General features: G+C 42.4%; 1 protein-coding gene across 5 annotated transcripts in view; it reads right to left on the bottom strand.

The window, feature by feature from the left end:
* The window catches only part of SUMF1 (sulfatase modifying factor 1), a 77,323-nt gene that overhangs the window by 11,263 nt on the left and 39,281 nt on the right, over window positions 1-26,779 (bottom strand). For 4 of the 5 annotated variants that reach the window (XR_006416783.1, XR_006416782.1, XM_044451903.1 and 1 more), the window contains exons 4-8: window positions 24,891-24,973; window positions 19,581-19,703; window positions 17,951-18,065; window positions 14,681-14,794; window positions 1,185-1,244 (exon numbers count right to left, since the gene is read on the bottom strand). Coding sequence is in view for 3 of the 5 variants with exons in the window: in XM_044451903.1 (XP_044307838.1) it covers window positions 1,185-1,244; window positions 14,681-14,794; window positions 17,951-18,065; window positions 19,581-19,703; window positions 24,891-24,973 (495 nt within the window). In the remaining 2 variants the exon portion in view is untranslated. Of the gene's footprint in view, window positions 1-1,184; window positions 1,245-14,677; window positions 14,795-17,939; window positions 18,066-19,580; window positions 19,704-24,890; window positions 24,974-26,779 lie in introns of those variants that run through there. The other variant, XM_044451902.1, reaches the window with a different exon arrangement.

The raw sequence follows: 26,779 nt of genomic DNA, 5'->3' as shown, positions 1-26,779 counted from the left end.
TTTAGTCTAGCACATCTAAAGGGCACCAGGTGAGAAAGGACTACCTGAAGAGGTTTGGGCAGTTGGTTAGGGTTCCTTCCAATTTAACTTTATTTATTTTTGTGTGTTGTTCAGGCCAGTAATTGGGTCATCAAGCACTATTTGGCATGTTTCTGCTTGCAAAAGCTATTGGCCTGTGAGGAACCACCTTATTCCCTTCCCTAACTTCATTTCCCTATGACCTTTCCATCTGATTCCTCACCCTGTGGAAGTGAGAGAGCCAACTGCTATACTACCAGTTGATGGCTACCGCTTGAACTATTTCTCTTTCACTACCTTCAATACCAGGGTAGCTGTGCGACTGCTGCGAGAACCACCATTCTCAGTCAGTATTGACCTCCACCGGATAAACATTGTATTTTCTTATTAAGTAATAGCAGCAGTCCATGTTCTTCCAAAGCCAAGAAAACAATATAACCAGCACACACAGAGACTCAAACTTGTTTTCTCCCTCAGCTTGCAATGCTTTCCCTTCATTGGTCTTGGGATCCCAACTCAACAGGGAAGTCAAACCACAAAGTAGTTCTATGATCAGTACATTTATCCCAGCAACAGACATAATATGTTGAACATGAATAAAAATAAGTTTCTCATTTTACCACATTCCATACTGCTCTTTGCTCCCCTTGTCCATTTCGTACAGCTACCCTAGGTAGTATCAAGAGGTCATACTACCAAACTAATTGTCATCTCAGGTGCACTTGTGGAGGTCCAAGTAGCATTACCTTTGACTTAGAGGAAGGCATTCTGACATCCTTTAAGAAAGCCTAATCCAACATGTCAGCTGTAACAGTGGGTTGGCCACTGGAGTACAAAGGAAACAGTTAAGTTCCTCACTGTCTAAATGGGACAACTAAATTGCCAACAAGCTAAAATTAGTAGACAACTGATGTTTTATCACAACTAGTATTAATGGATGCTTCAATTAATTAACAGTTCACTGGTTCATCAAGCTAATTCAATTTATCCATCCAGGAGTGCTTCTAAATTCACCATCTTTAGATGTACAGTATTAAAAGCAATTCTATTTGCATTCTTTCCTCTTACCAGTTATCAGATATACAAATAGGGACCTCTACATATGGACATACTAACATCTAATTTACAATTGTCTTAGGAATGAGAAATGACCCTTTTGGAATTACCTTATGGCACATGTAGGATCCACCTTTCTTCACTCGGTCAGTTCCCTTTGGGGGTCCTTTCTGTAGATCAAAGGATACTGATTAATGGCTATCTACACAAGGGTAGCAGCAAATATCAACTCAAAAGATAGAAAAGAATTAGAAATAGAAAAGTGAGAAATGCGTGAAAGTTCATGTGAGCAATCTACAGCTGCTGCTACAACCAAAGGGCAATGAAGGAGGAAAAAGCTTGGAAAACAGTCCACTGTGAATGACTGGAAGACAGTCCAATGTAATTGCAAAGGCCTCTGCACAGCAAAGACTACTTCAGTTTTTAATTGCTACTTTCTTCTGTTAAGTCTGCAGCATGCTATTTTGGTTTCCCTTAATAAGCTTTTGTAACATTCTGCTAAAAGCTAGATGTTAAGAATGAAATTGTGATGATAGACTGAAAAAGTAAAGTGATTAGCAGAATTCTATCCAACTTCTTTTGGAGTCATAGACAGAGCTGTACAATTTATGCCCCGTTAAGATTTTAGTTCATCTCTTGCATCTAATTATGGATTTGGTGGTAGGTCATGTATCAACATTAGGATTCTGTTTGAGACCAAGCAGTATCTAGATCTCCCCTTCCTTCCTCTTTCAGACAAACAAAAATTACCCAAGTTAACTAATCCAGCATTAAACCAAGTAAGGATCTGGGGAATTCTGCAGTATATTATAAGAACATGACTCTGAACTATTAGAGCAAGTTACTGGAGAGCCAGGGCAGCTACATGGCACACACACACCAAAGACTCATGCAGAAAGTTCTCAGGGACATGCATTCACTACATGTATCCATTGTCCCCTAGTGAGGATTTTGTGGACTACTGCAGTTTTTCCAAGTTTTTACATCTCTTCCCCCAGAATCCACACAGGCACACATAAGTGTTCAAGAATAGAATACCTCTGTGTGGAGAGATGAATTGGTTGGTTTGGATTCATATCTGACCCTGATTTTGTCTTTCTCAGTTGGCTCATGGCCAATAGTTGGGGGACCATTTTGTGCTAACAAATCATACTGGAAAACTAAGGGGAGAAGTTTTGGAAATGCCAAAGGAGAAATAAGCTTTTTAATAATGTTGTAAACTTTGGGGATCTTAACGTCAGAAAGCAGAATGATCGTGATTGCATTATTCCATAATGTCACTAGTATTACAAGTACTACTGTTTGCCCCAAATGCATCCAGGGACTTCAGACCAAACAGAGCTACAGAAAAGGCACAGAAAAGACCATTTCCAGTATTATATAGGAACTCCATGTGTTTCTGTTTACAGAGAAAGAGCACAATATGGCTGTATAGTAGTGGCAGGATTTTGAAAGCTACTTGGAACAGAGTGATTGGTTTGTTTTTGATAAAAGAAAAGCCTTCCAAAAAGGTCTGAGAGAACATGAAGGGCTGTCTTTGCTTCTGGCAGTTTTTGGTGCTGCCAAATCACTGTAATTTCTTTGATTTCAACATTGTCTCATGAGAAACGTAATTGTTATCATGCTAAGCAGACTAGCCATGGTTTGCACAGTAACAAAAATATGATTTGCAGATAGAAATGTTGTCAATTTTAGTACTTTGGATGCATAATTATGATGATATAGCTAATCTGTAACTTTAAACTGAATTTTTAAAATTGTAAGATACCCTGATTTTTTAATTAAAGGGGGTATATAAATAATTGAAAACAAATAACTGCTGTTATTTCAAAAATTAGTTTCAACATTTCACCAAACATTGCTCTATGCGCCTATTTATGCCTGTCTTCACCCACACAAGAGCTACATAACATTATTTAAATGCCCATGTATTTATTATGGGTTGCCTCAGGGGTCTATACTAAGTGTGACTCAGTCTGGAGCAAATCCCAGATTTTATCCCACATCTTCTTCCAAGTGAAGAAGACCCGCTGTGATGACTTTGTCCAGCACTTCAAGGAGAAAATCGCTCAGATTCGTCACGAGCTGGACTTCACAAGTGATTCAGATCCTTTAGGGGAGACACCAATGACCCCATCTGGTCAGGTATTAATGGATGAATTTCAGTTAATGCAGCCTGATGATGTGGACAAGGTGCTTGGACAAGTACATCCTACCACCTGCTTACTCAACCCTTGTCCTTCGTGGCTGCTGACCAAAGCCAAACATGGGATTGGTTCCTGGATCCTGGAGGTTATTAATGCCTCTCTGAGGGACGGCCAGGTGCCCGTTCCTTTAAAGGAGGTGGTAATCAGGCCTGTCCTAAAGAAGGCGTCTCTGGATCCAGAGATGGCCATCAATTATAGAGCGGTGGCCAACATCCTGTTTTTGGGCAAGGTGTTGGAACGGGTGGTGGCAGGAAAAACTCCAAGCACTCTTGGATGAAACTGATTATCTGGACCCATTTCATTCTGGCTTCAGACCCAGGTACGGTACTGAATCTGCCTTGGTCGCCCTGTATGATGTGCAGGGAGAGAGACAGGGGGACTGCGCCCCTGTTGGTTCTCCTGCACCTCACAGCGGCTTTCAGTACCATCGACCATGGCATCCTCTTGGATAGACTGGTGGGACTGGGAGTAGGAGGCACTGCTTGGCAGTGGTTCCGCTCCAACCTTGATGGCTGATTCCATAAGGTGGTGCTGGGGGACTTTGGCTCTGCACCATGCTGCCATGAAGTGCCGCAGGGGTCCATTTTGTCCCCCTTGCTATTTAATATCTATATGAAACCGCTGGGAGAGGTCATCAGGAGGTTTGGGCTGCGGAGTCATCAGTATGCTGATGACACCCAGCTCTACCTCTCTTTTTCAACTAACCCAGGTGAGGCAGTGGCTGTACTGAACCAGTGCCTGACTGAGGTAATGGGCTGGATGAGGGCCAAGAAACTGAAGGTCAATCCAGATAAAACGGAGGTTCTGTTGGTGGGTGATTTGAGCTCCTGGGTGGGTGACTTGGGCCTTGCCCTGGACGGGGTTGCACTCCCTCTAAAGGACAGGGTCCGCAGCTTGGGAGTGCTCCTCGACCCGGAGCTGTCCTTGGAAGCTCAAGTGACAGCGGTGGCGAGGAGTGCCTTCTTTCAGCTTTGGCTGATCCATCAGCTGTGTCCCTACCTGGAGGAAGATTGCCTAGCAACAGTAACACACGCATTGGTTACTTCCCAGTTGGACTTCTGTAACGCGCTTTACGTGGGGCTGCCCTTGAAGACAGTCCGGATACTTCAGATGGTGCAAAACAGAGCTGTCAGGATGCTGTCGGGGACTGGGCATTACTCCCATATAACCCCAGTCCTCTATCAGCTCCATTGGCTTCCCATTGAAGTCCGGGCTCAATTCAAGGTGCTGGTTATCACCTATAAAGCCCTAAACTGCGTGGGACTAGGATACCTAAAGGAATGCCTTCTTGCCTATTTGCCCTCCCACCCCTGAGATCAGCAGCAGAGGCCCTCCTCCAGGAACCCTCTGTGAAAGATATTAGGAGACAGAGTACCTGGAGGAGGGCCTTCTCTGTGGTGGCGCCCCAACTGTGGAATGCGCTCCCCAGGGAGGTCCGCCTGGCGCCCTCATTATATGTTTTTCGGCGCCAGGTTAAGACCTTTTTATTTAATCAATATTTTAACAAGTTTTAATATTGAATTTTATTATCATATTTTAATTGTAGCCAGAGTGGGTCATTAATTTATTTATCTTATGCTTTTATGTATATGTATTTTATTTGTGTAAGCCGTCCTGAGGCTCTCGCAAGGGATAGAATACAAAAATCTTAAATAAATAATGCAGTAAGAAGATCCACTCAGAAAAGCCAGGACAGGTGGTGTGGCTGAGAGGGATTTAAGCCTAGATCTGTCCTAGGCTCAAACTACACATTACATTAAAATATGACTGAGCCTTTTCTTTTGTTTTTCCCTGGTAGAAGTGTGCACTGTTTCCTCCTACTGTGCTGGACAAGAGAAGAATTAAACCTGCCTCTCCTCACAGTCCCCACAGGAGCAGGGGGTTAATAAAAGGAGAAATAGCTTCTATAGATACCATTGGAATTTCAGAAGAAAAAGGGACAAGCACAGCAAGGCATAATCCTGGAGTGTAGTGCTCCTGAGCCAAATCAGGGCTACACATGAGTAAAACAAAAGACAATCCTCAGAGTTGTTTTGAACCTTAGTCCGACCTTCTACTATAAACCCAGGACAATGGAGAACACTATGCACATCACTGTAGGTGTCCCCAGAAGACTTGTGACGTGTGCTTAGCTGGGCATGGTATTGGGATGCGGGGAGACACTGAGCTTTACACAGAAATGTTAACCTTGTTAGTTACGTGGTTATTGCTTTCACCCCACAACCACAACTACGGTCTGCTGAGAACACCTGAAACAAGCAGAAATGCCTCTAGAGCTCCAGGTAGTTCTCAGGGCCTGTGTGGCTAATATAATGTTTGGCAGTTCCATCACTCCATGCCACAAAGAACTCCTCCTTGAATTACAAACAAAAGGAGGAAAGGCATTAGCCAATTGCCTGAATGGGGTTCCCTGTGGCAACACCAAGTGAGATCAAAAAGTATTATTCAGAATCTGACAAGTAGCTCCACCAAAGCAACACTGAATGTTGCCCTAAGTCTGCATTTGCTGTTGGAAGAAAAGTAATAATTTAGAATACCCTGTACAAAAAGCTTCTTTTTCTACAGGCCTACTACAGGTGCGCAGACTATAAAGGAGTAACTTTTGCTACTAAAGCACAGAGACAATTAGTGTGTTCTTTGGATGATGTCCCCTATTAATTATGCAAAACGAATGTAAGATCCAAGGGGAATGAAGAGCATATTGGCAACAAGTGAATCTAAGTGGCAACTGCAGATTCCAAAGTGGGATTAGCACACGGTAACGCATTTTACTTGCACTGTAACCTCTTCAGGCCACCTTATTACATTACGGGGGGGGGGGGGGATCTTTTTTCAAGAACAAACATTCTATTACAATTGAGGGAATTCAGTTGCAAGCCGAAATGCACCATAATGGAGTCGCTTCCTCTGCTTGCTAAGTATTTTTCCTTCCCCTTTTTTGCTATAAATATGAGAGCAACAAAAACACACATCCTCTGTCCCCATCCGCTACTCCCAGATTTGATGCTTACTCCTCCCATACTGTTCTAGCCAGATCTCCATGGTCCATCATACTGAGCAGCAGTGCTTGAGGATGGATTCTGGAGAGCTTAATAAACAACAACAACAGGAAAGTGCTTTGAATTTCTGATCCAGCTTGAGATGCAGACACTTCAGCAGTGGAACAGTTTCCTGCCTTAACTTCAGACTGGCCACTTTAAAAGAAATTGCTTAGCTGGGGAGGTCACAGAGTGCCCAGTAAAATGTGATCACTAATTCAAACATTACTTTCTCATACTGCTTCTAGAAAATTTTCTGGAGTACTTATGGAGCAGCACTGCAGCAATTCTCCATAAAATCTTCATTGGACTAGGGGCACAGATGAGACGAAACTGTGGTCTACCATATACAGCAGGTACAGATAGGAGGAGAAAGTGACTTAAACCCAACATTGCATGAGGAAGTTCCACTGATTCACCCCTTTGTGAAACTCCCTGTTCACCTCCCAACTCAATCTACTCCAGAGGGTCACTCCCAAGCCTCAAGAGCAGATTTGGGAGGAGGAGGCAGAAAGCAGGGGGAAGGAAAAACATTCTGTAAGTGGCTTGCATTCTACTGGCATGGCGGTAGGGCTGGGTACAATTGAATGAATTATGAATTATACTTTTAATCTGTCCAGTAATAAGCATTTTCTGGGTGGGTTATGACCTTTACAAGAATGAAGTAGAATGCAAGTATCCAGTTTGCATGTAAGCTGAGCCCTGGATGGGGCTCAGGAAGCTCTGGCTATAGAAGCTTTCAGTCTTAACCTAACCTGGAAAAAACACTGTTCTATGGGCTTCAGTGTTTTGTTTCCCTGGGTAAAAACCTCCATACTTCTGATCCTTGGATTCTACTTGACCGTGCTACTTTGACTGCATTTTGAATCTGATGGCTTCTCTGTGTTTTGACTTTGGCTGTGCCTCAAACTCTCCTGTGGAAACCTCCAACTTACCCAGTAATACTGCGCTTGACCATTTGCTTATTTTCCTGACATGTGTTTTGGCTTGTCCCATATCTTGCTCTAACATGGAGCTTAATTCAGTCATAGCAGAACAGAGAGGGACAGAACAGCTTTTCCTAGTGTAGAATCTTGAGGCAAAAGAGAGGGAAGCCATTTTATGTAACTTCAATAGTCTAGTCAGTGGGTCCAGAGAGGAAGGAGAGTACAAAGGCAGGGAAAGTGAGAGTAGTTTCACAGGGTAATAATACTGAGCCTGGCTTACTACGGGTCACAGAGGGCAGCCAGCCTGTCTTTTCTCTGTGGTGGCATCGCCTAGCAGAAACCAAGTCTCAGTGAACAGCAGAAAGCCAATTGGTGTATTTATTTGGGAGAAGAGACAAACAATAGCTTTTGCTTCTGCCTGCCCTCCTTCCCGTCTATTAGTGTTAACATAACTTTTGCATCCACTGGTGCTAATCTCCCCTCCATTCAGAATGTAGGCCTATTCTTAAGGCCTGGCCTCACCAAGGAAATGTAAGAAATCTTCAGGGCAGGGGAAAGGAAAATGGACTAATAAGTAATTATCCTCCTCTGAGCTGGTCTCCCTCCATGGCCCAAAAGAAGCCACCATTAAGTCTGGGAATTACGTGGTGTGGCTCACGCAAAGACAGATTCAAGGTAACCCAAGCCTCATTAAAACAACTGTAAAAGCTTGTTTTACAAGTGTTCCTTCAAGCATTTAAACTGTCCCCAGCTGCTAGCACTTAGGAGCAGAACCAAAATGCATTTCTAAACTGTAATCTGCAACTTTCCGCATGCAAAAATGGAGAGCTCAAACTTGCTGTGGCGCCATGGAGCTAAATTAGCCTCTCGGTGCTGAACTGTACACAGTTCTGCCCAGCAACCATGCATCTCCAAGAGCAGGAAGGCTAAAATTAAAAGCTATCTCTAGGTTAAGCCATAGCACAGCTCATTTATCACATGCATGCTTGGCTGCATCTCTGCAAACTGATAAGAACAGAGCACATCATTCCGTCCTTCCCTTGCTCATTTACACACACCTGAACACCTGTACGAGGCATTTCCCTACGAGAGAGTTTTACATAGAACATAGAGCGGAGGTTTCATGAGGCACTGAATACGGCACTCATGCTTATCTCTCCATGGAAGAGAGTGCCATATGCATGGAATAACAAAGAATGGGCCTCATGGAAGATCTAGTTTTATATACATTTTGATAACCTTGGCAAACAAGGCTAATTATCCCCTCCACACAGCAAAGCCTTGTCAAATAGGAGAAAAGCAGGATAGGAGACAACTGAGTGACAGAGTATGACAGGAGGATGGGTGAGTGACAAAGAATGACAGGCAAGCTAATATGGGGGGGGGGTAAAAATTCATTGCACAGGGGAAGTATTTTCTTATACTACATTCGATGGCAGCTAAGCATCAATAGGGATAAATCACCATGGGATGGTTTTAGGTTGGAAAGCATTAGAAATAAGGAAAGACAAAAAGTACTTGGGGTAGAACTATATTAAAGAACATGCCTGAAAGTGGGAGAACTTCTCCTGTGTATGAAGAGAGAGAGAAAGAGAGAGAGAGAGAAGTATACAACAAGATAAGCAAAGCTACTGTTCCAGACCATGCAAAAGAGTTCAACTTTTTAATTTCTTCAGCTCGGTTCAAATGCCATCACCCCAACAGAAAACAGATGGTATTACAAAACCAAAATGCAGCCTGGCAAACCTTAATTATAGTAATGAAGTGCTCTTCTTATATGTACTATCTGGAGAATTTGTATTTACTACATCAGATGAATACTGTTTTGGAGATCTGAACATCAAAAAGCATTGGCTGCTCTTTCCAATTCATAATTAAACACCTTCATATTGTAAGTTATTCCAAACCAGCTGACCTGCTCTGTCTTCACAGTCACTGAAAAAGAACACAGGGCAGGCAGATTCCTACTCCCTTTTTTAAACAAAACAAAATCCTTAGTTGGCCTCTTCAGTCCAGTGTCCTGCTTCCCACAGCAGCTGACTAGACTACTCTTCAAAAGCCTGCAAGTGAGACAGGAAGTAACATGACACAAAATAACCTGCAATCAAAGCTAAGCACAAGTTGAATGTGTGTTAACCCAGCCATACTAACAAATGATGCTTGTTAACCAGAAAGAACCACAATTCACAACCCAACAACCATGGGTTCTTTGTATTTAAACAACTATAGCTTGTTAGCATGGCTGAGTTCACACAACAACCCATACTCAACCATGTGTGTGTGCTGACACGTTGTGTGAGTTCACCACAAGCCACCCTGTGTGGTTTCCACACTTCACAAACTTTTGCATGGATGTGCCTGATGGACAAGGCTCAGTGTGTAACTCTCCTCCCTCCTGCCATCTCCCTCTCAGTCCCCCAGGCAGTCTCTCAGGAGGCACTGCAGGCAGGAATGAGGTTCTTCCCTTTGACAGCCACCATCAGTTGCTTAATTCAGCTTGCTGCAGCTGTCAAGCTGCCCCTGTTGTGCAAACAGCCTCACACCCAGAAGTGTAGGACATGATCAGTCACTCCATCCTCTTGCTCCAGGGGGGAGCACTGGAGGATCCATACTTCAGACAAAAGGCGGGAAATAAGTTGGATAGCACTGCAGAAAGGAGTTGTGTATACCTGAGGGAAGCCCCATCACACCCCAGTGGAAGGGGCATGAATCAGCTGGGCAGCAGTGACCAGCACTGCTCAGATAATTCCTCTCTCATTTGCCTTCTTTGGTCCTGCCTGGGGAGGCATCTCTGGCTAGTGGGAGCTAGAATGGTGGGTAGCAAAGAAAGAATCCAGTGAGGTACAGAGCCCCCAACTGGGCAACGCCACTCAGCAGATTCTTGTCCCCCCCACACACATGCAAGGGGGATCCCTCTGGTGGACAAGTGGGCAGTATGGGGGGGGGTAGATCTGCTGAGGTGCACAGCCCCAACCAGGTACCACTCCTCCTGCTCACATGGGAGAGATGGCAGGGGATCAGTTGAGCAGTGCTGCTCCTTTCCCAGATCTTTAGGGCAGGAGGTGGATGCAGCAGGGATGCCTCTAACAGTTATGCAAAATGGCAGCTGTCAGTGGTACTCTCTGGCTAGAGAGCAGCTTGCTGTTGCTCTTGCTGAGAGGCTTTAGGGTGCTGGCCTTGGAACCACAATGAGTTGTGTTTTCCAAGGTCAAATAACAGAACAAGCCTTCATGGTACCAAGAAACAAGACCAATGGTCCTGTTCATAGTTTCTAAAAACCAAATATATCACATTAAAATACCATGAGGGAGTTTGGACAACACAACAGATCAACTTGCACAAAAAGCCCCACTGCTTGTCCTGTTGTGCAAACCAACTGAGTGAAGCCAGACAACGTGGCCTTTTTCAAACTTACACCTTGAGAAACGGTGACCAAGGGAGAAAGGTGCTTAGAAGAGGTTCTTCTGCTTTGAGTGTCATCCTACCTTCCATTTTGAGAGCTCTTTCCAAAAAAAGTCTTGGCAGATAAATTCACACATGAAAGGTAAACAGGTCAGTCTTTGGGACTAGACACCTTCATTTAAAAACTGGTTTCATTCAAGGTATGGTAGAACCTGCTACTTTTTTGAAAGACACTGTGAAGAGATACATGAAACAGACTGGCAGTTCCAGTTATCTTTTCAGAGATAAGCAGATTCTAAGTGCTCTCTATTAGAATGAGCACAAAAGGCTTCTGCCTGTGGGAGAATCAAACACGGGCAAATGTTATCATGCCTTTTGCAAAAGCATTATCTTAAATACACTGGAAATAAAGGATGTGTATGATTCTCTGTACAGCTGAAGTGCCATTTATTCTTGGACACACAGCTGTTTGGTCTCTTTTTGACTCCAGGTTCATTTTGAGTTGTGACTGTGCAGTGAAGTCTTTTTGCCAGGAATAAAGATACAGGATTGCTACCCACATTCACCTCTTCAGTAGGTCTTGCTTAGTTGGTGTGTCACCCATAGCCTGGGTTCATACAGAGATGCCTTACAATTAATGCATTTCTATCAACAAACTAATGAAGCATCCATGTAATACAAGACTGTAAGCATATTTCAGCCTGCCACTTGGTGAAACAGGTCAGAAAGATAGTAAAGAAAAAAGAATGCAAGAAGTTCTAGTATTTGGCAGTTTTTGAGCCACAAAATGATGGTTTTTGCAGAATGTTTGGGTTTATTTTCTTATGTTGTAATGAATATGTAATAAAACAAATAGAAATGGTCTTAAATTATGAGTCAGCTCTTTGGTCCACCTAGTCCAGTTTTGTCCAATCCAACTTTGCCCACTTCCCTTCTAATAGAAGATGTCACGAATTCAACCAAGGATTCTTTGCATGCAAACACAGACGATCAGACTGAGCCACAGTCTTCTGCCCTTACTAGAATTAAGAGTTAAGCTAAATGTTATGATTTCTTGTGGATAAAAAAATCATGCTTCCATAAACAAACATATATGAACAGGCACGTTGTGGTATGGTGGTCACTGGACTGGGATGATCCAGGTTCTGGCCCCTGCTCAGTCAGGAAGCCCACTGGGTGGCTTCGCACCAGTCACTGACTCTCAGTCTGACCTACCTCACAGGGTTGTTGTTGCAAGGATATAAAGGTGTGGAGGAAAAAATTATAAGCCACCTTGTGTTCCTTCCTGGTTCCGCCTGTTGGTTCTCCTGGACCTCTCAGCGGCTTTCGATACCATCGACCACAGTATCCTTCTGGATAGGCTAGTGGGATTGGGAGTAGGGGGCACTGCTTTGCAGTGGTTCTGCTCCTATCTCAATGGCTGATTCCAGAAGGTGGTGCTGGGGGACTATGGATGTGCACCATGGCAGCTATGCCATGGAGTACCGCAGGGATCCATTTTGTCCCCCTTGCTATTTAACATCTACATGAAACCGCTGGGAAAGGTCATCAGGAGGTGTGGGCTGTGGAGTCATCAGTACGCTGATGATACCCAGCTCTACCTCTCATTTTCCACCAATCCAGGTGAGGCGGTGGCTGTGCTGAACTGGTGCCTGGCCGAGGTAATGGGCTGGATGAGGGCCAATAGACTGAAGCTCAATCCAGACAAGACGGAGGTCCTGTTGGTTGGCGGATCGGGCTTCAGGGAGGGTGAACTGAACCTAGTCCTGAATGGGGTTGCACTCCCTCTTAGGGACAAGGTCCGCAGCTTGGGAGTGCTCCTTGACCCAGAGCTTTCACTGGAAGCTCAGGTGACAGCGGTGGCGAGGAGTGCTTTCTTTCATCTTCGGCTGATCCATCAGCTGTGGCCCTACCTGGAGAACGACTGCCTGGCGACAGTGACACACGCGTTGGTGGCTTCCCAACTTGACTTCTGTAATGCGCTCTATGTGGGACTGCCCTTAAAGATGGTCCGGATACTTCAATTGGTTCAAAATAGAGCTGCCAGGCTGCTGACAGGGACTGGCATTCTGTTCACATGACTCCAGTTCTCCGTCAGCTTCACTGGTTCCCCATTGAAGCCCGGGCCCAATTCAAGGTGTTGGTTATGACCTATAAAGCCCTTAATGGCTTGGGTCCTGGTTACCTGAAGGAGCGCTTATGTCCATATATGCCCGCCCGCCCCTTGAGATCAGCGGGAGAGGCCCTTCTCCGGGAACCCTCCGTGAAGGATATTAGGAGGGTAAGTACTCGGAGGAGGGCTTTCTTTGTGGTGGCGCCCAATTTATGGAATGTGCTCCCCCGAGAGGTCCGCCTGGCACCGTCGTTATTTGTTTTTTGGCACCAGGCAAAGACCTTTTTATTCAAATGTTACTTTAATTGTTAATACTATTTATTTATTTCATTCTTTGGCCAGGGCGACTTAAATTATATTATTTTATATTGTGTTTATTTATGATTGTGAGCCGCCCCGAGGCTTCAGCAAATGGGGCGGCATAGAAGTTCTCTAGATAGATAGATAGATAGATAGATAGATAGATAGATAGATAGATAGATAGCTGTGGGGGAGAAATGTTTTATATCCTATATGCATTTACATGGGAGTAAGCTCTATTAAAGGCAGTGAGACAGTGTTAGATCAAAGCCAATGACACATGCATAGGGTTAGAGTATAAAAATCCTTGCACAGCTAAATTAGGAGCTTCTGAGCTTTCAAGCACACCCTTCATAACAGTTTATCTTTAATTTGCCTCTAGTGACCAATAATGGCAAAGATGTGCTACGTTTGGAACAAACTGTTTTTCCAACATGTTCCTTGCTGAATGGTTCCAAGCCCTGACAGTAATCTGACAAGCCACCATGATTTAATGCAGCAATAAATACAGCAGACTAGGATTTATGAGACTTGTTGGCATTTGGAGGGTCTGCAGGGGAGGGGCACAGATAGTTTTCTGAAGGTTTTGGGAGGACTTTCCTGTTACTTCACCAGGAAATTCTGCTGAAGCCCTGGCTGACCTCTGGAATGTAGAAATGGCCAAGCAATTGACATAACCATTCCTGAGTCTCTGTTTCCCATGGGACAGAGCCAAAATGCCCTCTCTCTTAATCCACAATCCCAAGATTTAAATGACATAGACAGCTGCAGCTCAGGTTTGAGTAGTTATGATGGCATCTATGGGCTCTGTGGCTCATCATGCCTTAAATAAGCCACTCATGGTTGCTGAGACTTCTGGATGTCATCGGGATACCAATGGCATGTTTTCACTCATGGCACTTACCCAGAATACCACAAGTAGCCAGGTGGGCACAGCACCGCTGCTACCACCACTGTCCTCTTTCCTAATGCCTCTGGTCCTGCCCCCTGCACACACATCAGAGGAGGGGTCCAACCATGCTGTACCTCTGAAAATAGCTCCATGCAACTACACTGCAGCCACCCATTCTAGAGGTTGCCACAAGGAACGGCCGACTGTGGCAAGGTCCTGGGATGCTAAGAACACATTTAGTCATTGTATTAGATATAGGTGATAGAAGACACTCCAGATCAATCACTGATGCCACCTTTTCTGCCATCAGCCACATCTCCTGTGTGCTGGAAATTACTCCAACACACATTTTCTGCATTCAGACACATCAATTTTAAGAGCAATGAACAAGTACTCAAACCACTTATGCCACATTGAGCATGCCTGTCTGCCTGAGCTCCACTATTTTGGTGTAGAAGAAAGGCAGTCCTTTGTTCTGTTATAAAAGGGTTATTCTCAACTTCACCTAAAAACACACAGAGACAGTTGGAAAACAATTGAGTAAGTTCTACAGTTTGGTTAAAGTGCAGACAGGCCTTCTGCAAGTCAGGACCATGCTAACTAGAAAATGCTTTCAGGATTGATGCTCCATAACTCAGCCTGTAACATATCTGGCCTTCCAATATCACACACAGTGGAGAAGGAACAAAGCAGCAAATGGCTGCTGCTTTTTCTGATCAGATACTGACCGGGTTGTATGTTTCATCTGAAGAATGATGAACATCCCACCAATCTGATGTCCATTCCCAGGCATTTCCAACAATATTGTACAAGCCATAACCATTTGGAGGAAATGCTGCTACCTGCAAAATAAAGAAAAAAGTACTAAGCAACAGATCAGGAAAAAGTAGATCAAGTTTAATCTATTGGTATTCACCATACTTACTAAAAGGAGAGAGGGATGTAAAATATTGTCTTTTCAGTTTGCATCGACTTCTTGGTGTTTCTTCCTCTGTGGTGAGGTGAGAGTCTACCTTTTAATTCACATGGCCTTGATGGCCTTACTTTTACAAATTCACAGGAATGAGGCTTCAACTGATGCAAATAGCCAGTAGCACACATGCATTTTCTGTATTTTTCACACAAAAAAACTGAAAAGAGGAAAAGGTCTCCCAGTTTCTCCTTCTCAGCTTGTTCTTATTTTGACAATGCTTGCTTTCACATTAAAGATTACTGGCATGTGGTCATTTTTCAATGACTTTCTCTACTATTGTATCAGGAAAGAGACAGAAGGTTACCATTTCATGAAAACACTGGCTTCCTAACAGCTACCTTTTAATACAGCTCTTTCGCAACTTGATTATGGCTAGAAAGAATATGAATTGCATTCAAACACATCTGGAGTGCACGAGGTCTGGCAAGGTTGATTGAATTGGAGGCATGAGTTACAATCTCACTGATAATATCTTTTCCAAAAAGCACAAACAAAAAGTGAGAAAGGCAATTTCAAATGATGTTTCCATCTCCAAATAGGCAACATGTTCTTTATGATTATTTGTTTACTATATATATAGAAAGAAAGTAGTGTCACTTAGAAATAATTCCAAGCATACTTTATTTCAAAGCATACTTGCATACTTTATATTTGTGTACTAAGTATATACTAAAATATGTCTGTCCCTTCATCTTGATCTACAATTGGTTGCTATCCAGGATTTGACAGTAGCATCCAATACTTCCAGTTGCTGAGAATTATTCAGCCTGGAATGGTTAATCATTGCTTTATTAACTATAAAAATGACAGACCCAGGTAGAAATTTAAGGTCTGCAAACTGAAATTTTACATAATCTTTTTGCTTATGGATGTATCATGGGAACCAACACAATTTGGAGATCATAGTTATGTTGATCTGAGCTCTGTGACAATTGAAAACCACAAGCACCAAAACTATTTACTGTTTCCTCCTTTTAAAAAATCATTTGTACATATTTCAATGATATATTACTTGGTCTCCTCATTAGGCAATAGAAAATTGTACTACAAATGTTGGAAATATTGTGGGGGTTTCTGTACTTTTATTGTGGTTATTTTATTCTGTAGTATGTATACCCAATTTAATATTATTGTTTTATTGTGCATATTGTTCATATTATCTTATATATTTTGTAGACCACCCAGAGAGTCATCTTGGCTAATAGGCAGGCTAGAAATCTAATACACACACACACGGTATTTGTTGTTGATCTGTTGAGAAGGGAAGGAGAGAAAACAGGAGTGTTTCTTGTTCTTACAGCCACTTGCCAGCCTTTCCTTCAAACTTTTGTTCCCTGCTATCTCCTAACGATACATACAAAATATCAGCCATGAGCTGTAGAGAGCCTGCCAGTTACTTCAGTCACACTTACAGGAAGGGTGTGCATCTGTTTGGATGAAGCCTGAAGCCTGAACCCAAAACTGTAGCTGGCTATTCCAGAGGGATTTGGTTCCTCTCTGAGGCAAGGCAGGGCTTCTTCAAGGAGACTTGAAGTGAACCAGTCTGCCATGGAGATTCAGAGCATGGAAATGCTAGCCAGACAATTTCAGGCTCTGTGTTAAAAATGGTTATATTTTGCCTCCAAGCAATCCATGAAGGAGCAGGAAGAGGTGTGTGTGTGTGTGTGCGAGTGTATAATTTGTGACTGACAGCTTTATCTTTTAACCACAGAATAAGGTTACCAAGCTTATCCATTCTGGATGCAGTCACAAAGCTCTGGAGAAAGGAATGCATACCCGCTGGTGTCAGCTGTATAAAAAACACAGCCAGAAATGGTTTTGTACCTCAGGACTCTCTAACTGTTCTAGCTATCCTTCTGGAATTTTATAAATTACCTCCATAGAGGCAACAATAGAATGAATGCTATTTCCATGCACATTGTTCCATAATCAAGACTGCCCTTGCACTAATGAGAAACCCAGCATCTATCCTTCTAAAATGTTTCAAGTTACTTATTTGCACCTCTCTGACATTATGCCATTTGCATAAAGAGCTGGGAAGGAGGGAAGGTACAAAAATATAACCCCCCACTCCAAATTTTAAAGACTCCTTTTGCAACTATAATGCACCTGTCTCTCTGACATTTGACAGACTTACTTCCCTTATACAAATCTTTGGGGTGACTGCACTTGGTGTTCAGTTCTGGTCACCTTACCTGGAAAAGCACATTACTGATCCGGAAAAAGGACAGAGAAGGGCAACAGAAATGATCAGGTGGTTGGAGCAGCTCCCCTACGAAGAGTGGCTATGCAGCTGAGACTGCCCAGAGTGGGAGAATGGCAAGTAAGGGGAGATGTGATAGAGGTGTTGAAAATAATGCATGGTGTGAAGGAAGTAGAGAAGCTGATTGGTGGAAGGTTGAGGACAGATAAAAAGAGTACTTCTGCACACAGCTTATAGTTAAACTGTGGATTTTGCTGCAATGGGAAGTGCTGATGGATGCCAATCTGGATGATGTTAAAAAGGACAGATTCATGAGGGAGGAGGCTACCAGTGGCAACTAGCTTTGCTGGCATGCATGCATGCACCAGCTGCTGAGGAGGTTGAGCAGGAGGAGGTCTTGCACCCATCCTGCTTGAGCGATCCTGGAGGAAGCTGGTTTGCCGCCATGTATCCAGAGTACTGGATAAGAGGGATATTTGGTCTGAACCAGCATGACTTTTCTTATGTTCTCTCAGAAGAGGAAACTATGCGTGCAAATTCCATGCAATTCTGCTAAGAGAAAACGTGAAGATGTCCCCTTAAAAATCCTGAATTATAAAAGTTACCTAGCACAGAAAAGCCTGAACTGATTTGTCTGACATTTGGCATGTTCCATCTGCTCAGAAAGGACTATAATGTGTGAAAATTTTACCAATCCTGTCCAAAAGAACAGAAGTTTTAGTTGTTTGTTTGCTTTTCCATGCAAGCCAGCTGGTATATATAGCAAAACAAGTCATGTCCTGGTCAAACCAAATCTTGTCTTGATGCAGACCTGTAACTTACAGGGGCAGTTCCTTTGTATCCATCTTCTCCTGTATTGTTCCTTGGGAATTCTCCCTGCCAGATATTAACATAGTGCTGACCGCCTGGATGAAGCTTGTTTCCCCAGGGAAAAAGTCTGTTTGAAGAAGCACAGGCAAAAGTTACTCAGTGTAGCAGTAGGATGCTTGTTGTCTGAAGTCAGAAGAACAAGATCAAAGATGAGAAAAACGAATGGCTAGCACTTTCAAAAAGTTATTTTTATAGACATTGCCAGTATTACACGTATTTTAAAAATGCAACAAAAAAACAAGGATGTAAGTTAAAAATGTGTACTCAGTATCATGTACTTACATGGCAGTTTATAAGGCAGGATTACAGATTTACATATTTACAAAGCAATACATGAAAGTTTTCCCCAATTCTTACCTCGGAAAGAAAACAAAAACTTGGCATCAAGGATTATAAAAACACCAATAGAGTTTATATCCTGAGATATACCCTAGAGCTGTTTCATAAATGACACAAATCAGAGAGGAAGATTGCATTCTTGAGGAAAGATCCTAGAATCTTCTTTCATTTTGAATGCAATGAGGTTTTCAGCTGCAGAAGCACTTATCAGGTTAAATTTCGGATGCATATATCAGAAACAGGATACTGGCAAAAATACAGGAAGGACTTTACACCTGAAGGGCCATTGTTTTGACCAGGGGTCTCAAACTCAACTTACCTGGGGGCTGCTGGAAGTAGAGTCTGGGTGCGGCTGGGCCGCATCAAGCATTCCACCACCGCGGTGGTGGTGGGCCGCTCATCCCACGTCGCTCCTGGAGGCCGGCCCAGGTGCCGCCGGCACTTTGAAGGCCGCAGAGCCCCTCCCCCGAGCCCCACCCGGCCCGGCAACTGGCCCACGGGCCGCGAGTTTGAGACCCCTGGTTTTGACTGTGCAACATAAATTTCAGGATTTAACTACTCGCTCGCTTGCTATTCTGACAAACAGTCTGCAGAGGGGGATGAACATTCCAGCAGGAGTAGAAAAAATACATAGAATCACCCCTTTTCCCTTCACCACACTCCTATCTCTCACTTTCTGCCACAGCCTTTTCTCCCTCCCCTTCTTCCTTCCCACACAGAGGGTGGCCATGCGAGGGACAGATCACTCTTGTCAGCTGATCACTGGGAGGGAGGCTGAGGGGAGTAGCTTATCCGCCTCTGCTGCAAAGGAAAGTGTATGGGGTTGGCTTCAGAAGCCAATTTTGTCTATTGGGCAGTAAAGAAATGCAAACAAACAAACAAACTGCACAGATCCACTTACATTTCTTAAAATCTTTACATTATTATGCTTTCCCACATAGCTGTTTACTATCTTACATTTTTTATTATTTTTTACCTTCACAAGTGCAACCAGTTGTTTCTCACAAGTCAGCTCGCACAATTAAGTGTCCTGTTCATTGCAAACAAATTTCTTTTATTTTAGCAAATGGTTAAAAAATATATTATGAACTGATTAAAAATTAAATTATGACCTGAGAACTTTATGATGCTCGAAATCAGCTCTATTTAGTAGGACTTAAAGATTTTCTTAACAGCATGTAAGAAAGGGCTTCCTTTCCTATACTTGCTTTCATTTGCGAAAGGACAGAATCTTGATACGTGCCTATTCTCAAGACCCCCTCGGCAACTATATTCCCATTCAGCCTCTGTTGGCAGCCGTTTTCCTGCCCAAGTGCAAAATGCTACAGCGTCATTCCAAGATACATGAAGAACTGGATGGTCCATTCTGAAAGACAAATGCAAAAAACAAACAAAAAGTATGAGCACGGACATTACTGATATCAACTAGCTTTGGTTCTAATGTGGCACAGTGAAAATCTTTGGCTACACTGCAGAATTGCATGACCCAATGTATGAGTGCACCGCAACAAAGCAAAAACAAAAACAAAGAACTCATCAGCTCTATGCCAGAGTTTCAGCTACAGATTAAAGCAGGTAGAAGATTAACAACAAAACACAAACATCACTACAGGAAAGAGGTAGAGTAGCATGACATCAAAAAAGGGTACAGGCAAAGTTGGATAGACACAGCAAGAGATCTAACAAAATCAGTTTCACATATACTCCAGGGAAGTAGAATTACTGAACTACCAAAGGGTACAGTACCCTAGCGCTGAGTACCACCTGAGTACAGTGCTACTCAGACCTTTGAAAAGCTTGTTCATTTTGTTTGCACAACATACGTAATACCTAGAAGGAGCAATGGGGTGGTGGAGAACTGTTTTTGGAGCAAAATCAATAATAACATCTACCAGAGTGCCAGGGTAATGCAGATAACATTTACCTGCAAAAGCCTTTTTCTGAGTTGTTTGTAAGAGACACGGGGCATTGGTTCTTTTGATTAAAGGTAAGTTAAAATGTAATACAATTGACTTACATAATAATGAGCCTTGTACTTCAGAATCTACCACTGTGTTATTAAAAACGAGTGCAAATGTAACTCCATTCAATTATAATTTCCACTGTTAAAGCAAATGGGATACTAAGATGGCCTTTCTGGGTATAATGTTACTAACTTAGAAGCCAGTTTACTAACCCAGGAATAAGCAACAGGCCTGTCCTTTCACCCCTAACTTCACCTTCTCCTTTGTGCCCCAGCTTTAGCACATTTATCCTGATTTATGTGAACTACAGTTGTTCATTAAACCTGAAACAGCTCATCAAACATTTGATGATGTTTAACCAGGATCAAACCATGGTTTAATATTCAACTTAGTCTGCCAACATTTGACTACAAAGGGGCACAAGAAAGGAGAAGGCCAAGAAATCAAACCTAATTTCTGGCATAACTAAACTATGTTATGTCTGGACCATGTACAGAGTATTGCTTCAAAATGAGCAATGATGTGTGAACATGACACAGGATCTGCCAATGATAATCAAAAGTGTTACAGATATTTCCATACAAAGCACTGAACTCTGCTAGTTTATTTAAAAGTGAAGCCATGGCCAATGACTAAGATGTGCCTTGGAAGCACAGATAACACTGTTAGACTACTAGGCACTCGGGCCACTAGAAATTGTGGGCTACTAATGGATAAGAGCTGACATGGAGAAGGCAACATGGGCTATTTTGCTGTTGTCTAGATATGGGAAGCTTTATTTAGCATCTGGTCAAGGAGCAAGATCTTCCTGAACTAACTTTCAAAATGGGATGAGCCTCAGTCTCAACATGTCTATAATATATTAGGGTAGTAAGAACATAGGGAGAGACATAATGAATTAGACCAAGGATCCATCCAGTCCAGTTTTCTGTTCATACAATGCCCAAAGATCTACCCATGGAAAATTCACAAGCAAATTCACAATGTGTGTAATCGTACCCTCCTGCCCATGTTCCCTAGCAACTAGTTTACATAGGTATACTACCTCTTAGACTGGAGGTAGAATATAGATAGCCATCTGAACTAATAGCCATTGATACCTTTATTTTCCATACATTGGTTCAATCCCCTTTCAAAGCCGTCCAGTGTGGTAGTTATCACTCCATCTTGTGGAATTCCATAGTTTAAATATGTGCTGTGCAAAAAACTATTTCCTTTTATCTGCCCAGACTTTCCCACAATTAAAAGCTAAAGGCTGATCCAGGTTATAGTATTATGAGAGAGAGTCCCCTTATCCACTTTCTGCACACAATGCATCATTTTGTAAACCTTCATCACACCATTTCTTCTAAGCTAGGCAATCCCATATGTTCCTCATAGGGGAGTTATTCCAGCACCTTCCCAAAGGTACTGCATCCTTGTTTAGCTGGGTGTTGTATACAATATTCTAAGTGTCGTTGCTCCATAGGTCTTTATAACAGAAATATGATCTTGGCAGTTTTACTTTCAATTTTCTTCCTAATTAAGCTATCATGGACTTAGGCTTTTTCACAGCAGCCACAGGATGGACTGATGTTTTCCTCAAACTGTCCACCACAACCCCAAGATCTCTTTCTTGGTGGTCACTGCTGTCTCACATCCCAACAAATGGTCATATTGCAAGAAAGGTGACTATACTGCAGGTCTGCAAAAAAAAAAAAAAAAAAAAAAAATGCAAACATGCACAACCTGCCCAGTAATAAAAGTGAATCCTTTTCTTTCTTTTATGTCTGCCATGTTCTCATTCACCTCTCCTCCCATCTGTCTCTCACAACATTCTCTCCTGTCCATCACACACACAGTCTTCCTCTCCCACACACAAGTTGTCTGTGGTAAGGTTTCACTGCTACAAGCACAAACCAATGCATAAGACAGAAGTCTCATCAGCACAGTTTTGCCTGAAACTCCCTTAGCAACCAATGTTTTCAGCAAGAGAAAAAAATCAGCAATACTTTTCATTTGTTTGGGTCATTTTTAGGGTTTTTAAACCCACAATAATGTATTATAGAACAGTATTCTGTATTATGTTCAGGAGCTATTCTTTTTTGTTACAGAACACAGTTTTGGAATACTTTGGTTAACAGGCCTGTGATCTGCCCTAGGTCAAGATGATAAACTTTTATAATGCATTAAGGCTAAGAGAGCAGATTTCTAGAACTGTTATTTAGCACTGAATTTAACCTCTTTTTTTTAATCCTCTCATGACAACTGGTGCCTCTATTTTTGGTGTCAATTCATTCTCATTCTGTCCCATTGGATCAAGTATCAGATGATATTACTGTGATGTGGTTCGTGTCTTGAAGGATTTGAAGAATATGTCAGCTTTTGCCAGTCCTGAGGGGGAAAATCTGATTAATACACTCTAATGATAGACTCAAGGCTGCTTCACTGGTTATAGCTTTCTCCAAAGAGATTCGGGGAAGAAAAATAGAGAGCGCTCATTGCAATGTTAAAAAAGCTGCATCATTTAAGTAAAAGGGGCAAGAGGGGAGGGGGTTGAATTTAGAAAGTCAGTCAGTTAGAATGAACCTGATCATGAGTGCTTGAGGCTTTTCAGATAATCTCCCATTCTCTCTCTCTCTCTTTCTTCCATGCAAAACCCATTTTTAGGTACTACAGCATCTTGTATTTTGACAGTTTAAAGGAAACCACATTCATACTTGAGGTAACCTGATAGAAACATCCACTCAGCAAGATACCTAGAAGGAAGCTAACCTCCAGTGTTGAAATTGCAAAGAAAACATAAAACTATGTACAATTTCAGAAAATAAAGTAACAAACCATGAAAAGTCACGGCAACTTTTTTTAAAGATAAAAGTGACACAAATTTAACCATTATCAAAACCATTATCAAAAACTATTTTCAGCATTCCAACTTTTTAAAAGTTCCTGTTTTTTATGATCTAATGTCTGCACAGGTATAAATTTTATCTCAAACTGTGTTTTAAAGTATCTATCCTGATAGCATCATTTAGTGTAATGCAGCAATTAGAGGGTTGGACTAGGGCTTTGGAGATCTGGGTTCTAGTCCCCACTTGGCCATGAAGCACATGGAACAATTTTAAGATAATCACAGACACGCAACCTAACCTATTTTATTGGCTTGTTGCGTGAATAAAATGCAACCTTGAGGTCTTTGCAAAAGGAAAAAAGTGGAGTAATAATTACTTATAAAATTGCTTATAAACATATAATTTTAATTAATTAATTACATGGTGGTGGTGGTGATGGTGACAGCTTAGCCTGTACAACACTTTCTAGTGGTTAGTTTGCAAGTACAACTTTATAAATTAAATAGGGGGTAATAAAGATGTTCAAGTATTCCATCTTTCTGAAATATGTATTTCTACCTGTTGAACACTTGACAGCAGAATCCAGTATTTTCTATGGAGAAGTAGGTCCTACCAAATCCAATGCAATTTATCTGTAGGTGTTTATAGCACTGCAGCCTTATAGGGTCACAATATAAAATGACCTCTGAGAACAACAGATCCTTCCAGAAATGGCAGTAGCCCTAAATCCGTGTCTTGCACATCTACATGGCAATGGGAATCAATAAGTTAATGGCACATGGGAACATTCTTCCATACAGACTTACCAGCCTGCAACGAAGTATTCTTTAGCCACATACCCACTTTAAATGTACTGAACGAACAGGAAGGTGATGGGGACGGGAAAGCACAGGTAATAAATAGATGCCCTTACTCAGAGAGATCTTGAAGAGATAGCTATATTTTGTACTGGGGTACAGATACCCAAAAACAAAATTAATGCAACCTTCATCAATTGAGAAGAGTATAACTAGGTTTCAAAAATGTTTTTTCCCTTGTAAAAAGTTAAAAAAAATCAGATACTTCCTTATTCGTTTTTTAAATAAAGAAAAGCAACAGCTGGAATAATGAAAGCATCCTTCAAAATTGAGGAAGTGTACCAATTTTACCATTGTTATTGCAGAACTTACACAAAAGCAGATCTATAACATAATAATTGGAAGACTTTTGTCACCTGCACAGCAGTCAACAGTGCCCATGCATTTCAGCAACTTTGCATTTATAGTTTTATTTCTGTAAACAAAAGAGCACTCCCAGCATGAAATAAATTTTAAAAATCAACTTCTTTGTGCACTGGGGTGCCCTTTGTCCCATCTAGCAGCAAATATTGAGGGGTTTTTTAAGCCATACGTGGTTTGTCAAACAAAAACTTTCTTCTGATGCCACAAGCATGGATCTGGGGATATTTAAGCGTCATTTTAATTGTTAATAATATTGGATTTTACCTGGCCAGGGCGACTTATCTTATATTGTTATTTTTGTGTTTTAACTTTATGTCTGCACTCTACAAACATTTTAATTTAAGGTTATAACTTAATGTTTGTATTTTAACTTAATGTTGTAAGCCGCCCCGAGGCTTTGGTGAATGGGGCGGCATAAAAATGTCTTAATAAATAAATAAATAATTTTAAAATCCTGAGATACACTTGAGTTTTGTAAAAGTGCCTGTGTGCCAGCCACTGAAATGCCAGTTGAAACTCAATAGCTCTACGGGCTCACCTGTTTGAGATATCAGAATCAGGACCTTCCGGGTGCCTCCAGTTAGCTCCTTTAACAGGCAACCACCAAGGAGCAACTGCAACCTAAACAACAGACAAAGAAAGTGCTGATATTCTTCTGAGCAGCTCATCAGGAGACATTCTAAGAGGTAGCAGTGACAAAAGCTTGTTGTAACCCATAGAGACTCCAGTAGATGGACAGTCTATAAAATACTTAAATAAATAATAAAAGCATAACCAACCCTCATTTTTAAATTTAGTCACTCTCAAACACTCACTTCAGATAGTTCTAACATGGTTTAATATATCAACATATGAATGCACATTTTCCTGCAGATTCAGTCCCTCTGCACAAGTTGTGATTTAACCAGGAAATCTTGAACTATCGTTTCTCATTCTGTCCAAACTGTTGGTTACGTGTTTTGTGATAAGCTTCAGACCCTCTTTAAAATCCTGGCTTGTGCTGAAACTGGTAAGCATAGTTTCTGGGTTTATACAAAAAAACAAGGCACAGGGGAAATTAGAAATTTCCTAGTTTAATTACAGATGAAATGGAGGAGAAGTGAAGGGGTTTCATACATAGCAAAAAGTGTGTTTGTATCATGATTTGGTAAATCAAGACATATCATCCAGAGCAGGCCAGCCTGGACTCAAGTCTATTGTACGGTGAGGTTTCCATCATAAACAATGGGCCAGATGATCTACACCAGGGGTCCTCAAACTTTTTCACCAGGGGGCCAGTTGAAAGGTGCCGGTGCTGGGCGCGGGCCGGAAAGGTGGTGCCAGTGGGGCGCGCTGAGGTGGGGGGGGGGGGGGAAGGGGGGGGGCGGGGGGGGGCGGGGGGGGGGGGGGGGGGGGGGAGGGGGAGGTACAGGCAGGTGCACGCATGCCACAAGGGGAGGGGGGGCAGGCATGTGCCACAAGGCAGGTGCACAAGACAGCGGCAGGCTCACTTGGAGATCATTTTCTCTGAGCGAGCAAACCGCTGCCTCACCATGCGCGGGGCGAGTTGGGCAGCGGTGGGCATGGGCGTGGGTGCATGCGTGATGGGTCCAAATGGGCATGGAGGGCCGGATCCAGTCCCCGGTCCGTAGTTTGAGGACCCATGATCTACACAGTATGATACAAAAGAATGTAAATCTTGATTCGGTGTTCCAACTGCCATTGTAAAACTTGTGCTCAAACATTTGTAATCCATTTCTAAGGAGGATGCTATAGGTCATCAGGAGACACATTCTTTTCATGCTCAAATCCTGTTTGTGCATGATGGGTTGTGCATGATGAGAACATACACTCCTGAGACTCTAGAGAGCTGCTCTGAGTCGGTGTTGACCAGTCTTCTTCAACTTGGCTCTTCACAGGCAGCTTCTGACTTAGAGGATTGTGAATGTGTATAAAGCAGCTTCTAATGTTCTATTATCTTATTCAGTTGATAAACTGCTTCTACCTTCTTGCCCTTTCTGCAGCACAACTTTATGAAAAATCTCCTCCATTTGGAACTCTGAAAGCAGTTCCAAGAATGCCGGTAAATGTTTTGCATTTACCTTTGCACCCAATTTCAGTGTTAAGCCCTCTGGATAGTCAAAAAACCTGTCTAGGAATGTCTTGCTAGCCTTTGCCCACATGCATGGCCATCATGAGAATGCTTTTAATAGCTTTACCGTGCTGTAAAAGCTGCACTGTTCGTCTATAAACAAGATCAGAATTTTAACATCTTTTCTACTTGCTCCCAATGGTCTTAAGAGCACCAGCAACTAACACTATCACACTGAACAAGTGGAACTTTGGGAATTCCAGTGATGCTGTTTGTGTGTCTATCTCTACACTCAACTGATGTCAAAAGCCAGCAACCATATTGCTTTTCCTTTTCTTGCTTTTTTGCCACTTTCA

Source organism: Varanus komodoensis, unplaced genomic scaffold (genome assembly GCF_004798865.1).
Source record: "Varanus komodoensis strain SLA01 unplaced genomic scaffold, ASM479886v1 scaffold6_4, whole genome shotgun sequence".
Lineage (NCBI taxonomy): Eukaryota > Metazoa > Chordata > Lepidosauria > Squamata > Varanidae > Varanus > Varanus komodoensis.
The sequence above is the reverse complement of the archived record's forward strand: the minus strand, read 5'-3'. Positions and strand labels throughout refer to the sequence as shown.